The 17,285-nt window shown below is 40.4% G+C and overlaps 1 protein-coding gene across 3 annotated transcripts; it reads right to left on the bottom strand.

The window, feature by feature from the left end:
* Window positions 1-1,665: 1,665 nt before the first annotated feature.
* ODR4 (odr-4 GPCR localization factor homolog) lies at window positions 1,666-17,284 on the bottom strand. Of its 3 annotated transcripts, none has more exons than XM_005531314.3 (14): window positions 17,182-17,284; window positions 15,776-15,909; window positions 15,548-15,679; window positions 15,077-15,172; window positions 13,871-13,977; window positions 13,116-13,152; window positions 12,853-12,993; window positions 12,200-12,295; window positions 11,669-11,734; window positions 10,256-10,384; window positions 9,505-9,595; window positions 8,372-8,557; window positions 3,293-3,385; window positions 1,666-2,744 (listed from the first exon to the last, which is right to left on the bottom strand). In XM_005531314.3, the coding sequence occupies exons 2-14, from the start codon at window positions 15,872-15,874 to the stop codon at window positions 2,677-2,679; spliced, it is 1,341 nt and encodes a 446-aa protein (XP_005531371.1). In that variant the 5' UTR covers window positions 15,875-15,909; window positions 17,182-17,284; the 3' UTR covers window positions 1,666-2,676. The 3 variants fall into 3 exon arrangements, with proteins under 3 accessions (XP_005531371.1, XP_014115492.1, XP_087916459.1); XM_014260017.2 differs by lacking the exon at window positions 17,182-17,284 and adding an exon at window positions 16,990-17,113; XM_088060333.1 differs by lacking the exon at window positions 17,182-17,284 and adding an exon at window positions 16,910-16,930.
* Window position 17,285: the final 1 nt, after the last annotated feature.

Below are 17,285 nucleotides of genomic sequence, written 5' to 3'. Positions count from 1 at the left end.
AATGCTGCCCTCAGATGTGAGGAATTATAAACCTCAGTGACCAAGACCACTGAGGCTTTTAAAACTACATTTTAAAACCTTGTGGCACAGAAAATTATGATTCTGTAAAACTATTTAGTATCATAAATTTTAGAACTATTCTTAGAAGAGCCTGATTTTCAGATGTGGAAGTCCAAACCACTCTGGACTCTTACATATTAAAATAAATATGTATCTGCAATCATGGACATGAATTAACAAAGCTCAGTATCAGTTACAGTGTTTTCTCAGACTGAAAGCTTCACAGTGTGTCCTGGGGTGACAGACAGGAAAAGGATAAACCAACAATGAAGCCTGAGCTAGAGTTATGCACTAGTCAGGAGATATATTTTTAAAAGGTTGTTTTCCTTTTCTCTTATACACACATTTTAATTTATCCTAAAGCCCTCATTTTTTAACACTCTCAATGGTACAAAATGGTACAAGAAAGGATGGGACAGTGAAATCCCCTCTTGGTTAGTCCTGTAATTCTTAGACAAGTGAGAACCCACTTTCTTCTACATCCACTATTTCCTCATGGCAGGATGATTGGAAGGCTCAATCTGTAGGTACAAGTCAAATTACCAATTTTTTCTGTCACAGGTTTAATTAATTTCTTATTGCACAGATGGTACTTCAACTGTCTCCTATATTATACCTGAAATCTCCACTAGAGCAACTTCTTCCTTTGCCTTCTTCCAAGCCCAAACTGGAAAATTAGATCCCTGACACCTAGTTAGTTCTAGGATTAATTTAACCATCACCACAAAGAAAAGGATCACGTATTGAGCACTTAAGTTTGCAGAGGGAAGAAAAAAGAGGAAGAGGTCTTTGCAGAGGGATCCCTGGAATAATGCATCCCACAAGCTTTATTTTTGACACCACAAGTACTAAACAAGAACAACTCTAAGAAGTGTTTCAGGACAATTTTCTTCTCAGGTGTCTGAGATGCTGTACTTCACTTCTGAGTGGCTGAGTTTTGTGTTACAGGCAACTAAAGAATTATCTTTTTTTATCTTACCTCCAAAAGCACACCCTATTCTTAAAAAAAAAAAAAAAAAGGACAAAAGACAGCACCTTTCTTCTAATTATACCCCTGTTCCTCCTTCTAACAGAGATTGTAGCAGAGCAATTTTTAAACCAACCATATTCTGAAGAATGTTAAAGAATGTTATAAAATTTCTCCCATTTTCTGGACAACCCTCAGCCGCCCCAGGATGTCATCTGTTCTCCTGATTCCTGCCTATTGATTCCACTCAGTGGTACAGAATAAAAAGCAATTCTAAAACCCACAGCTGAACCCAGTGCCTCTAATACAACACCATCTTCCTCTAGATATCCCCACCTGAGCAATGCTGAGGACAGAAGGTCAGCACGGTCTTTCAAAATTTACAATACTAAATACTTTACAATACTAAATTACAATACTAAAACTTACAATACTAAAAGCAGCCCTTTTTTCCAAACATGTAAAACAGAATACACAGGCAATAGTAGTAAAGACATCTTTCTCAGAGTTACCTTTAATAAAGGTATCCCAATAGATACTTGATTATGCTTTAGAATCAAAGGGTTTATTTTTTGTCTTCCACTGCCTCCAAACACACAAACCCTCCCTCCCCCCAAAAAAAAACCAACACTTTTGCATTGGTATTAAAATGCCTTTAATTCTTTTCTGTTGTAGTTCAGTTCCAAGTAAACATCACATTTCATATACAGATCATCTTTATTACTAGAATTAATTCCCTCCTTCCACCTTCCTCATGTCAAGTAAACATGTAACTGGCCAACATCCCCAAGAGAATCTCTCATAATGGAAAGCTCTCTTTTTATAATCTAAAAATCCTGATTAGAAGTAATTTTGATAACTTGCCTGTATCTACAAGATAACACACAAGGCCTGTCTAGGTGTAACTGTCACAGAAATAGTTAAAATTCCAAGATAACAATGATTGTATTGGAGCTGGACAGAGATATCCTAATCAGGAGGCACTGAGTCAAAAGGCAGCAGTATACACATAGCTCAGCAATGCCATGCATTTCATTGGTTTCTGAGCTCTTCAGTCTTGAACCAAGCTATTTACAGGCTGCCTTGGTCCAGTTTTGAAACTTTTAGAAACTATTCGTATGCATTTTATCCTAGTTAGCCAGTATTATCTAAAACAATGTGTACAGTTAAATGCTAGCTTCATTAAAACTAATTTTCCCCCAAATTAACTGTAACAAAGTAAGATTTCTCTTCACAAAGGAACACTTAAAGCAGGAATTGTCATACCAGGTCATTATGCAGGTTTTACCAATACCCTGAGAAACACCTGGAGCAGCATTTAGCATTAAAGGAGCCAGGTTCTATATTTTTTTAAGGGACCTCTCCAGAAAATAATATTATCATTCATTTATACAGAGTGACAGGATTAGTTTCTTGTAAACCTGATTCACCCTCTACTTGATTCTCTAAGTGTATAATTCTACTTGATCTAGGAAGTGTATGATGGAACAAGGTAACTGAACCTACCATTACAGTTTACATTGCACATCTACCTGGTGAGATTTAGGCAACAATTCTGAATTATTAATATCTTAACCCCAGCTATTTCCATCTTGTGAATGGCCAACAGTTCCCAGAAACTGTGGTGGCTGGAGTTTAATCACTGGACATCAATCACTGAAGTAGCTGAAGGAGAAAATCGATGCCAGGACTGCAACAGCAGCTGCCACAACCAGCCCTAAATCCAGAGGGAAGAGGCAGTGAGGGAAGGGCAGCACAGGCAGCAACAGGCAGGGAGGGGAGGGTGGGTCCGGGGAAATGAGCACAAGGAGAAACAAAAAGAGCTACCCCAAAAACTACTGTTATTAGCATGCTCATTACTCATGCAGCCAAGGAGACAGAAAACCCCAAAACAACTCTGATTATGTAAGGGAAAACATTTTTACATTCAAACCAAACGCATATTTACTTCTCCTATTTAATCTTCCAGTTACTATATTCCATTTTTAATAATTAATAGAAATCAGAAGTAACTGCTTTGTTGACTAAAGTGTAACTATTTCAATATAAGCAGACCCACAGCAGAGAGAGCTGAACAAAGGGCAGACAGATCTCTGAGAGCTGGACAAGGCAGCACCATGAAGAAGTTGCAATGGAAAGCATAGTTCTGTGGCTGGTGCTCCCTGAATTTCTGAGCTGACAATTAGGATGCTGTGAGAACTAACAGTTCTGAAAGGGCCCACTGCAGGTTCTGGAGAGCCATAGCAAAAATCTGAAGGAACATACCCATATTTTGTTGGAGCTTCAACAGCAACACTGCTTTTGTCAGCTGTGCCTGTTGTGTGTCACTCGGGCTGTCAGCCACTGGGCAAATATCAACTGCATGGAAATCAAGGGAAGAAGGGAAAAATTTATAGTTATGTTTTACAGTGAATTAATTCAAAAGGCCAAGAACTTCACATCAACTTTATAAAGTGTATTTATGGTAGAAAAAACCAGTTTATTGCAGTAGAAGTGGTACAACAGCAATAGCACAGCGCTAAACTATGCTGTGTGGCTGGAAGGGTAAAACTAAAGAAACAAAATACATTTCAGGAGTTCCTCTTCCAAAACTCATTTTCCACACCCTGCTTCCAGAGTAACATTCCCAACCCTCTTTTCATAGCCTGAGAGAATTTGACTACTACAGAGGGAAGCACCAAAATGTACCATTAAGCACCTTCCAAGATCAAAGGTTCCCTTCAGAGCCATCTGTCCCAAGTTCAGGGTACACGCAAATCCCACTGCCACGAGAGGAGAGGATGAACCCAGCAGCACTTCCGTACCCAACAGCCAGAGATGCATTTTTTCCAACCACAGAAGTTTCTTTTTGAAGATCCCCTAAAAATACCCTTTCACAGCAGGCATGGAAGACTCATTCCTCTTGGAAGAATTACTAAATCCTTAGTCTGACCAGCCAGGATGTGAGAGAGCTTGAGTCTATTTCCAGGCGGATGGGACTCAAACCTGTATCTATTTCCTTTGCAAAGATCTCCTAATCCCTTGGCTATATCCAGCTTGTTAGAAAGGCAGGAAAGAAAGAAGGGGATTAATCTCCAGCCCTTCAGCCCATCTTGTCTGAGCCACATAGAGCCAGCATGGAATACACCATACACCTGCTCAGTGACAAAGCTGCTTGATGGTGGTGGGCCAAAGGCCTTCAATTTGCAGCAGTCCTGTTTCCAGGAGTTTGCTAAGGCTTCGCTTGCCAAAAGTCTGGATTACAATTCAGAATCTTTAACCACAGGCACCTTCTGCACAAGCAAAGGGTAAGACAAAGTGTTTGTCACAGCAGTGAGAGCTGGATGTGTCTGGGAAGAACGGGACAGGCAGGCTGAGGTAAGAGAATAAGCCTAACAGACTGTTCAGGAGACAAGGAAACCCCCCAGCAGTACCAGGTATCAGGGTTTAGAAGACCATGAGACACTGATCTGAATAAAAACAGATCTCCATTTCCACAGAAGGGCTATCCATCAGCAATAAATCACAAATTACACGCTTGAGTAATAAGGCACATCCTTTGTGTGATTCATATGCAAATGATTCATGAAGTACTTTCTCTGTCATTAGCTATGGTGGAAATGGATAATCTAGATGTGATCAGAAAGGTTGTTTCTGTTGAGTCATGTGGATAATTGCCTTCAAAATCTCCTTAAGTCAAACTTGCACAAGACCAGTTGCAGGAAGACACCCAAACTAGGCTTCTAAAACCTGTCTTTAGGGTTTTTATCCCTAAACCCACTGCATTGGTATAGGATGTACTGCAGCAGAGAAATCACTAACTGACTGATACGAAACTCAACAGGACAGTGAGCTATATAAAGACATTGCTTGTATATCTCTCTGAGAAGCATATACATGTAAATTCAACAATATTTCAGTGCTAAGTGTGTTTTTAAAAGAGAAATTATCAAATAACCCTGAATCCCACTGGTCCTCAATGAAGCCATGGCTAGATCATTATTTTCATTGTACCAATAAAAACACTCCCTCAACTGCCTAAAATATGAATAGAAGTCTTCAGCTATAGAAGTTATTAATTGTTCCAAGATAGGTTTTAAGTAAGTATCTTAACTAGCACAGTAAAAACTTCTGTCAGTTTTGAATTCCATAAAACATCCCACTTTGGGATAATATGACTACATTTCCTTTGCCACCTCTGGAGTCCAGCTCCAGCAGGATCCTTACTGCTGTATATTTGATGGGCAGGTAGGACAGTCCATGCCCTCTAACTTGAGGTTTCTTTGTGCCTCCCTGTGCTGAGAGGACCTTTGAAAGCTGCACATCAAGGCAGCTGCACATTCCTCACCTGTTAAGAGGGGGAAAATTAAAAAGTCAAAGGGAAAAAGAAAAAAGAACCACCCTTGAGCTATTTATTTGCTGCAGGCCTTTATGCCAAAGATTTGCATGTGGAGAAGCTGTAGCACAAATCACACAAAAGAATTTTCATAGCAGATGTTTTCTAGTACCAATTAGATGAATCCTTAATTCTTCAGTTTCCTAACCAAGATGGGGAAGTGATTACCACTGCTGAAGTCTTATTTCTGTCTGTACACTCAGGGTATTTAACAGCTCAACCCCTGCACCAAGGAGGTGCAGGGATTTAGTAAATCAGAAATGCAGAGTTTTCAGTTGCCTGTATTAGAGCACTAAATACCTTGAAATTACAGTGTTACAGCTATTTAAGACTTCCATTTATAAATAGCCCAGAGTTTACTTTCTATTTTCCACAAAGCAATTTTAAAGTATGACCCATTGGTGTCCCCACTGGAGAGCTGTACAAGGAGTCAAGAGACTGAAACTTCAGGAGACAGCAGGAGAGCCCAAGTTCAGTAAACACATAAAACTGACCTCAAAAATTCATGTTTTGACTAAAAGCTGCCTAAAAAATAAATATTTTTCCTATACTGATTAGATCTTTTTCTTCTAAAGTGCATATTTTAAAGAGCAACAAAATCCCAAATTATTTCAAAAGCCTGCTTGTATTCTTGAATTTTAGAGAATTCTTTTCATCAGCAAACTTTCCCCAGAATCTCAGTATGAACAGCATTTCCAGTTAATTCGAGGTAGATGCCTCACTGGAACTGTGACACAAACAGAAAGGCTGATGACAAAATTCCCTACAAACCAATTACTGAATATTGACTGTTATTAACAAAGTTAGAGAAACAACACATGTTTCCCAAGACAAAATGATGCACTGGAAAAGCCTTTGCACAAGAGAAACCACAAACTCTTATTATAACACAAAAAACATGTTCACAGCAATACTTAAGACATTTCATACCAAGGCAACAATAAAAATCAAATCCCATAATTACTGGAATTTTTTTTTTTAGAATGCAGAACACTTTGCATGCATTTAACCAGACTCTTTCTAAAATGACCTTCCTGGTGTGATAAAAGTGTATAAATAACTTGTGATTTTAATAAACCACCAGTGACTGATGCCTCAACATTAATTATCAGAATGAATAGTGCTGTGTTGACAGCATTATTGATATCACTGCTATTAACAGAGCCCATTCAACGGACAAACTTTGTGGTGATCACCAAGACAAAGCCAGGCTTTCCCAAAATCCCCTTGCATGTTTTTACTCTCTTCTAGGCAATTATTTTAATTTGTGGGTTGGGGTTTTTTTTTAAAAGAAAATACACACCTACTTCTATTTGCTTTTCTTTAAAAGAAAAGGAATATAAATACCCCCCAGTTAACTCTACATGCAGCATTCTACAAGAACACCCAAGCTCCTTCTGTGGCCATCACACCTATTGTTGGGACAAATCTTTGGGATGCCCTGCTGTGAGTAGAAAGGTGCTTCCTTCCTACCTGCAGCTCACACAACCTTACATAAGCAATAAAGCTGAACTGACTCATCACCACTCTCCTCCCACACTTCTCTCCACTGCTACAACAATACTCATTTGCTTCTTTAAGCTACACCGATTCCTTAAAGCTCAGTAGTAATTAGTTTTAAGAGTATTAAAGTTACTCTAATAATGCCAGAGAGATTTTTATTGGCTTTCCTGTTTTCCTTGAGGTTCCTGTACACCTCTTACTACTCAAGAGGATGAGTCACTTCACAGCTAAAAGGTCTAGTTAAAGCCTGGGGGGAGCTGATTCATTTAGAAAGACAAGAATTTATGGTTAGCTCTGAAATTAGGAAACTCAAAGCCCCCTCCAAGTTAAAATGTAAGTCAAGGACAATATCAACACTCACAGTTCAACCTGCACAGCAAGTAATGGTTACATTGCCCAGTTTTTGTCCCTAAATACCAACTGTGTTCACAGTTCTTATCTGAGCATTAGTGTTGGATTTTTTATTTATTTGAATTATAAAACTGGAACCTGCAGCTCATATGCATGTTGATGGGGGAAAAAAAGGGAGTAAAATCTCTTCTGTAAGACCACAAGAAATGTTATTAGGTGCATTTCAGTGTCATATTTGAATTCTACATTGAAGTCAACATTGCAAGGGAAAAAAAAACCTGACGGGGAATTATATAAACCAGAAATATTAAGGAAGAGGAATTCCATAACTAGATTATGGCAAAATATCTGTATTAAAATGAATATAGCAGTCTCATAGTCAGACCACAAACTTGTAAGACATGCAGTAGAAAATGGAAAGTCCTCTCAATTTTGTTTTCACTCCAGGTGAACCACAAATCTTCAGGTTTGGGCACTGCATTTGGTACATAAATTAAAACACCAAGAATAAAGAAAGGTATTTGGTGTTTTAAAAAACATCAGGTGTAGCATAAAAACTTCTTGAAAGACACATTAGACTATATGAATGTTTTGCTAGAAGAATTTTTAAAGTGGTTTTAATTCTCTAGTGAAAAAACAGCAGATTTGACTAAATCACTCACCTTATTCTAATTTGTCTCAAAACTAATTAGCACTAAAAAGATGAACTACTGAAAGTGTAAATGTATATATTAATGTAAAAAATGAAGTTTTACAGGACGTTTTTTAAGATTTTGTCAATAAAGGATCCCCTCTAATTCATGAGCAGAGTGGCACATGCAAACGTTGGTTAACCATCTCTTCATGTTTCTACAGCAGCTCATGAGCTGCAGCCATGGCTGCGCTGTAAATACAAAATATTTGAGAGGAGAAAAAGAAATCTGTTCCAAGAAACACTAACTGTTAGAAACCTGACCATTTTCCACAATATATTTAAGCTGTAATGAATCATTATTAATCCTTAGAGTTGCATATGAAGTAAGTTGACCATAGGCATATCCATATCTAGATAAAACTGGCCTATGTGTCCTTTTTCTTGCCCCTGACCCAGCCTGCCCTGGTTCTCAGATATTTACCTGTGCTAATGTCCTCAGCTATGTGCATATCTTCAGCTTGTACAGGCTGATCCAACATCTCCACAAAACGTTCCTGGACTTCTCCAGCAGCCTCATCACCAAACTTATAATCACTGAGCATCACACTGGATCCAGCAACTGGGACAAACAGTCTCTGAGGCAAGACATGATATTCCCTCTCAAAATCTAAAAAGAAAGAGAAATACCATCCAAAAAAAAGCCTTGAGAGTTATGATAAGATTCTTATATAATCTCTGAGCATAAGATAATGTCATTGCAAAAGAAGAGCTCAAGGTCTCTGTGTAGAAACCCTGCTTTCAGACATGCCTAGTTTAGTTGGCTGCTATTATACAGATTTATGTCCTTACATTATTAGTCTCTTCAGAAATACCCACAGCAGCTCCAAAACAGACCATAAACCACAAAGCAGAGCTTTTAGAATGACTTGCAGGAGGGCTCTGGGAGAGCCTGCAGGTAAGAGCTCCCCGAGAAGCAGGATTTCACCAGCACGAAGGACTGCAGGGGTGTCACATTCAGAGCCACAAAGATTGGGTGCCACCTAGAGAGGGGACCCAGAACTACATGCAATTGAAAAGGCTCTTCCTGCCCAAGATATTCCCATTGATTTGTCAATTAAGTCCTTTTTGGTTTAAACACAACAAGACAACGATACAACTGCAGTAACTTAAAGGAGTTTAAGGAGTACTGGCATGGTCTCTATCAAGTTTTAACACATTTCAATATTAATAGGAACATGATACATGGATTTAAAAAATAAAAATAGAAATAAAAATTTAAAGTGTGAAAGGTACAGTTGGAACTTCAGAGACAAGAGTTTCAACTACAGAAGTTTTAAAAATCACAAAATTTCTGATGAGTGAGGAAGAAGCTGGGTTTGCATTTTGTGGTCACAGGAACTGAACATAAACATGGTGCAAAAGCTGTGATGCCAAAGGACACCAACTTGACAAACCAATTTACAGATTTAAGAAAAAGCCAAGGCTGACAAGCAGCAATTATACCTTTTACTTTTTATTCTGCTCTAACCATACTGGAACTTCACTATAATAGAATTTTCTACAACCACCAAAATTCACTGCAAATATGAGCTGGGTTTTTTTTTTATTTCTTACTTTTTTTCTGAGGTCCTTCATTTAAAATCAGATCTTCAAACAGTATTTCACACCGATCACTCAATGTGTTTATTATGTCTCTTTTCAAAGCCTGCAAGGACACAGTGAAATAATTAGGAATGTCAAAGCTATTTGCAAAGATTTTAACCAGGAAGAAATAACGAAAGAAGCCCCCATATGTTAAACCCATGACAAAAGAATAGGTTTTTTCCCTAGAAAATAAAAACCAGTATGAATTTTCAAATTAATAAACAGTAACTTATTAATAAAGAGAAGCTAATATTACCAAAAGAATTGTTATCAAGAAGGAAAACCACAAAACAAAAATGAAAAGCAGAAAAAAAGTTTTAGGATTGTTAGGATAAGAACTGGCAACTTCTAGATATTTACCAGTAAAACCAAACAAAAATAACCATGAGAAATTGACTCAGTGAGAGAAAAAAAAAATAAATTACTGAGCAAGTAAATCTGAATTTTACCTCTAAAGATAATAATAAATTTTACCTCTAAATATAAAACTATAGTCCGCAAAGCCTAATCCCTTTGACAATTTGTGTAAAGACTCCCCAGAGCCCAGCCTTACCCACAGCACACATACCCTCTAGAAGAGAAAAACTAACTAACCCCACATGGCTTCTAAAGTAATCCCCCATCCAACATTTTGACCCCAGTTTAGACCATTCTGGCAAAGCAAAAACAGTATGCCAAGTACCACGTAATGTTTCTGATGGACTAAGACCCTGCTCAGTACCTGAATGGCTTCTTTAACCTTGGGCTTGTTGCTATGGATGTAGGCCCTGCATTTCACAGCTCCCCGGAGGTTTATGGAACCGCTGCACACTTGCACCGTTGCTGTGGACCTGGCATTGGCACCCTGGCACTGAGGAACAAACACATCCACTTTTACCCCAGGCCCAGGCACCTGCAGCAGAATCACTAAAACCAGAACCAGCTAACCAACAGCAGGTGTTTACACACAATCTGTTTCCCTCATCATGTATAGCTTATTTTATTTGAGTTATTAATTTGGTTAGGTAAGACTGAAAATCTCTTTTCTGTTATGGAATATGTGTTTATCTCTCCAGGTGTTTCAAACACTTGTGTTTATGAGATTTTAAAACTTTCCGGGTTTGTGGCAAATAACAGTATTGCAAGTGATAAGTCTTTTCCAGACTTTTTTAAACAATGAAGTTTTCATGTTTGCTATAATCAGTGTAACCTAGGGTCTGCTGGGAGTCATCCCATCAGTCACTACCAATTATACACGTGGTCACACTGAGAGCTGCAACAAACTGTTGCCTAGAAATGCTCTCCTTAATTACCACAACAATGAGTGTGAGCATGAAGCACTCCAGGGCAACACCTGGAAACAGTGGGATGCAGAACTTCCACACCAGCTGCACAAACCACTTTTGCCAAAAAAGATTTCCTCTCCCTGCAGCAACTAACCTCAATACAACAGATAGTAACAACAAAAGAATCTGAGATACTCATGAAGTCCTTAAAATGGCATTGGAAACACTTCTAGTTTTGCTGAACATAACTTTGAGAATCCAGGAAGCGCCTGACAAAACATAGAAGGCTATGAAACAATGTCTGGACACATCTGGACTTCAAGACTGGGGCACCAAATTCATGGTTCTTCACAGCTCTGGTAGGGAGGAAACTTCTGACAGATGCAGCAGTTCCAGATGATGATTTAGCTCACTGGATCTGTGCCTTAATCCAGAGCTGGAAGTTGAGCTTCTGACAAAAGCATCCAAGTGAATGTCCAAGCTAGCCAGGGCAAGCTGAAGTGTGGGGATGACTCTGAACTTCAGATGCAAAGTCACTTGAAATCAATGTACACAGGTACCTACAAGTATCCTACTACCAAATGAATTAATTACAGGACTTCTTTACCATAACCTGTTTTCCAGTCTTTCAGCTATACTGTGGAATTTATGGACAACATGGTTATCACACCACAAGAATTTCTAAAGGCACAAAATATGCAGATCTGTTGACAATTGGTTTCACATTTAATATCCAAGTGGGAAAAAAAAAAAGTCTTAGGACTAAGTGACAATTTCTAGACAATAATTGAGAACCTTGTTATTTTATTTTGTGCTCTATTTTATAATTTAAAGGCGAGCTTATACTTTGCAAGCCACTAAAAACTTACCAGCTGTGTCAGAACCTTGACATCAGAAAACTGAGTGCTGGGCTGAGTATTTCCTCTGAACTTTTTCTGAGGGGAAAAAAATTCTTTGTGTCATGAAACAGGAAAATTAGTTCCTGAAACAGCCTCCTCACTATGGCACAGAGTATGCCCTAGTTTAAAGCCTTTGAGAGAGAAAAGCAGCAGTTAGAAACCAACTATGAGAACAGAACCACAAAACTGAGAGATGAATGCATCAGCCAACGAGGTGACAGACATAGGTCTTTGAAATGTCATTCACACCTCACTCTGGGCTCTGTAATGGAAATGTTTCAGTCACTTCACACATAATTACTGCATTCATACAGCTCGAGGAGGGAGAAGCAATCTGCAGGAATGGAGCTGAGAACACGTGTAGTCCTGTGTATGAGTTACCTGGAACAGCCAATCAGATCAACAAATACTGCACAGGAGATGTCTCAGTCAATGCTTTGCCACACAGAGGTTCCAACCATACATCTGTTAGAGCTCAATTCCTCCTTGTTTGGTACTCACCTGCCCTTCCAGCAGTTCTGTATCCTCATCTTTAACTTGGCCATTGATCAGAAAAACACTGTCTTCTATCTGTTTTGACCATCGGTTTAACCCATTCTTTAAAATAAGTGAAAAAAAAAAAAAATCACAAGAAAGAGGAAAGAATTTTACTGAAGGGTTGGACAGTACCATGCTGAAACTTACAGAAGTATGTGTTTTAACAGTTACTCTGAGAGAGTTTTAAAGTATCTGAAAAATCTACGTTTTTCCAAAGGTAAACCTTAAATAGACCACATTCAGAACAAATTAAGAAGCAAGCACTGCAAAATACTGAAGTGCCACCCCAGGGATTTGGGGGTTGTAGAGAGGGTTGCAGCCCATTGAAAGGCAACTCATAGCAAAAGCATAGCCCTGCATGAACTGGGTGTAACCTTTCATTAGGTGAGGCACCAGAGAAGTTACCTGGGATACTCATGACAATTATTACATAATTTTGAACAAAGGAAATTTTCTCACTGAGCACAGCAGAAGAGTTACATTTAAAAGAGGAATAATTGCTAAACATTTTCCACTTATTAGTTCTACTCCTCTCCTGCACTGTTCAACTCTTTCTCTCTTATTTAATTTTCAGCAGAGAAATGGGTGTGTAAGAACTGGTGCAGACAGTGAATTACCTTGGTATTCTTCTCCAGGTCGTGGTTGGGGGAAGTAGCAAGAAGTGGAATATGGATGTTCACATTTACTGTGCAGCCCAAAGCTACCCAGGAAGCAGTCAGAGCACTCTGGTATTTCCAGTCTGCTGGTTTAGCTGAACTCTGAGAGCAGAAAAGAAAAGCCATAAAGCATCTATCCAAAGCACTGTATTGAGGCTTTTTTGGGTTTTAGCATTACTTGCCATGCATTAAAAGCTGCGTGTGGCACAGCAGGACAAGCTTACCTTTGGGTCCTGAACATCGTAGGTGCGGCAAACTACTCTGTGCTATTTAAAGGAAAAGATCCAGTGAAAAGCAAGGGAACACCTAAGAACAATTCACAATTAACTTTGTCCTCTACTAAACTTCCTTGTCGAGCTAATTTATGCTCTGAAGCAAGTTCTCACCTTTCATCAGTGTAAAAAGGTGACAAAACATTTGCCTATAATCTCCAACTACCACAATGATGCTGTGCTATCACTTACAAATTAAAACCAGTATGTATTGACAGAAGCACCAAGGCACCAATTTGTAATTTTTCCTCATTTCTCTCCCCTCTCAGAGAAAAATCCTTGCTTCCTCTCCTTGTATGATGTCATTACCAACAGCTCCTGCATTCTGCTGCAGCTCTAGTATTAATCCCACAGGCCTGCTGCTCCCCCAATTTCATGCAAGCTCCAATGGTAACAGCAATTCAAAAAGCCAAACAGTAATTCAGATGGGTTTTTTTCAGTTTATGCAAGTCAGGACTGACTGGGAAAGGTGTCATTTGATGCTGTCACACAGACATACCTCATAAGAAATGATGGAAATTTTGCAAGGACAAGAGGGTCAATAGTCTTAACCATGGCTATTCAGAAAATTTCATTATTTCAACTTATACATATCTAGCTGAACTTAAACAGCCTCTTCCTCCCTAATTCTTATTTATTTAGCAGTAACTGGATAAAAGAGGTTGGGATAGAAGCCTCAGTCAATAAAACTTGCTCATAAAGGATACTTTTTTGTAGCAGAACAGATTTGAAGTGCTGCTCTGTCTGAGACCTCCTCCTCAGCAGGTTTCCAAAGCCTTCTTTTACTCAAGGACCTTTCCACTGAGAAGATTAGCTAAAGACAAAAAATATATTGCAAAAATACGCACTATCATTCCTAGAAAATAGTACTGTACTAAAATTTCAAGTCCAAGTGATATCAAAATTATGTATAAGCAAGAAAAACAGCTTATATTAAAAGAACACTCAACAGGGGTTCAGAGGCATTTTTCCCCAAAGTGAAAAAGGCTTGTGAAATCTTAATTTCGCTCCCTTATAAACCAAAGCAAGCAGTACACACGCACATGTCTAACCCACATGTTTTTGTCCTTACAGACATATTACAGTTTTGTGCCTATCATCTGGGCCAGGAAAGCTGTGCAAAAGAGCTACTACTAATTATAAAAAACAAATCCCCCCCCAGTTTTAAATTCATCAATCACTGATCACCTGGACACAGCTCACCCTTTTTAGACAGCTACCAGTTTCATTAAGCACAACTGAGATGCAGTTACACTGAACTGCCAAAATTGACTCTTAGATCTCAGGCTGCCAAACCTGCTCATGTTTAAATCACTCACCATGATTATGTTAGAAAAATGATAAAATGAACATACATTTTCAGAACTGAAAGCAAATATGGCAGTGGATGCCCCAATACTGTAACAATAATACATTTTAAGTCTATCATGTAGTTCTGAGTATGTTCTAAATTTAATACCGGACCCCTAAGTCAAGTGCATGTCCTAGACAAGATGTTTCTCTAAAGGAATCAGTATTATAGACCTTTCACTACTGTAAGCACCTCTAAACTGAGTGATTCATTCAGACAAGGAAAGCTAATGTGTTAACATCACTAGCACTTGTGCCACAAGGATTTAGCTTCATATAAACCTTGAGGATGTTTTCCCAAGCCAGAATGTGCACACTCAGTAAATACTGATAAACACAGTAAATACAAATTCAGGTTTGCTATTACAGCAACAAACAGGTTAACAAACACTGTCCCACAACAGGGATTTCTGAAGTTCCAGTCTCAAAACCACACGTCAAGCTTCACAAAGCTTGTGAAATAAAGCAACAAAACAACTGTATTTTAGTCAAGTCAATGACAGAAAATTCCTCACACACACAGCTAAATATGCTGCTGTCCTTCCAGCAGCAACTCTGCTTACCTTGCGCAAAGCATTTTGACTGTCTTTTGCTAGCTCTGGAGTTACAATCATAAACACACCAAGAACCAGCAACCCCCCAGGGAGCATTCTGGACACCTTGAAAATAAAAATGAGCACTTATTAATAGGATTGGCAATCTAGAAACCATGTAACTCGATGTATCAAAAATGACTGGTGAGACAAGTCTGCACCAAGAGAAGAAGTGAACTAAGGGAGACAAAGGTTTTCACTTACAGGACCCTCTCCATGCAGGAACATATCCTGAAAGTGTTCTCCCTTCAGTAATAACAAAAAACCTGAAAACAATAAGGCTATTTCGGGTTTAAAACATCTGTGCACAGCATGGTTACAAGGACTCTGTCACTTTGAGAAAAGGACTTAAGATGACACAAGTGCTGAGATCCTTTGTGTCCATCTTATTTCCCTCCTGTTCATCCCACCTCTTTGTCACCTCCCATGGTAGTTCCTCACCTGACTGGCGTGTGTGGTGATCCACTCCTCATCCAGGGATGCCAGCTTGGGAGGGCCCACACTCTCCTCCTCCTGCTGCTCCTTGAGAGGGGTTCGCACAGCCCGAATGACATAGTCCCGTTGTGGGGAGCACTTGCCAAAACATCAATAGAAGGAAACACCTTGAGACTGGTGAAAAGGGGTTTCCCCAGTTCACAGGAATGAATGGAAGGGCAATTCCACACTTACCTGCCCTATCAACAAGCCCGTGACATATGGCTTCACCTTCGTGCTGAGCTCCGTCAAATACTGCCCAATACCCTCCTCAACAAGGTATGTTCTACCCATGGCTCCAGGTTTAAGTGAGGTGTTGTAGTTCCAACCTACAAAACACACAATGCATATGGTGAAATAAGGTACATTCACTGCAATAGGTACAGGAGAACAAGTCTCACACAAAGATCTTTTAGAACTCTTTGTTTGAAAAATCCCTGCAAGGTCATCGAGTCCAGCCATTCCTCCATGCCCTCCATTGACCCATGTCTCCAAATGCTACATCCACATGGCTTTTAAATCCCTCCAGGGATGGGGACTCCATCCCTGTCCTGAGCAGCTGTGCCTGGGCTGGACAATCCCTTCAGTGAATAAACTTTACCAACATCCGACCTGACCCTCCTCTGGCACAGCTTGAGGCCATTTTTCCTTGTCCTTATCCCATGTTCCTGGGAGCAGAGCCCGATCCCCCCCGGCTGCCCCCTCCTGTCAGGGAGTTGTGCAAAGCCAGAAGGTCCCCACTGAGCCTCTTTTTCTCCAGACTGAGGCCCTCCAGCTCTCTCAGCCTCTCCTGGGGCCCCAGCCCCTTCTCCAGCTCTGTTCCCTTCCCTGGACCCGCTCCAGCCCCTCCATGTCTTTCTTGTCATGAGGGGCCCAAAACTGAACCCAGGATATGGATTTTGAAATGCCTTCAAGAAACAGTATTTGCTTGCATGCTACTTCTAAAGGATGTCCTGCTCCATTCACACAAGGACTTGCTCAGTTCCACGCAAGTCCTTTAACATGCCCTACACCACTTCCATTCCAGTTCCCAAGGACTCAAAGCACAGCATCTGCACACATTCCAATAAGCCGCCTTTGCCGATCCCCCGCAGAACCCAGGCCATGAGGGCTGCCACAGACTCCCATCCCTTCCCTGTAGGGCTAGTCTGAAAACCCCTTCATGCCTGGAGAGCTCTCCTAAAGAATTAAGCATTAAAAAGCTGAAGCCCAAGAGCACAGGGTGAGGAAGCAAAGGGCATCCTGAAACTTCGTAGGGAAGGGGTTCGCACACCACAACTCATGCCCCCACAATCGGGCTCAGCACTTTCAGACCCCCGCGCTCAACACCTGCACATGCCCGGGATCAGCACCTCCGGACCGCCAGGGTTCAGCAGCTGCACATCCCCAATTTCGACAGCCACCCTTACCTCAGCCGAGCAGACCGGTTTACGTCACCGGTAAGCGCCGCGGCGCAATGAGATGATGCACGCCAATGCCGAGCGGAGCGCGGGAAAAGGACGAGAGAGGTGGCGCAAAGACCCCCCTCCCCCCCGCACCGCCATGCTGGGAGTGGCGGAAGCCGCCGCGCTTCCCCGGCACCTCCCGGACACACAGGTCACCTTAGAAGCAGAGATAGCCCCGTATTCGTCATGGCGACGAGGCCGTGTGGTCTCCTAGCCCGACTGTGGCGATGACGCGACGCTGCCGCCACACCCATGATGGC

The sequence above is a fragment of the Pseudopodoces humilis genome, chromosome 10, assembly GCF_049639895.1.
Source record: "Pseudopodoces humilis isolate 2021_Gansu_Grassland_sample_001 chromosome 10, ASM4963989v1, whole genome shotgun sequence".
Lineage (NCBI taxonomy): Eukaryota > Metazoa > Chordata > Aves > Passeriformes > Paridae > Pseudopodoces > Pseudopodoces humilis.
This window is presented reverse-complemented; position numbering and strand designations above follow the sequence as displayed.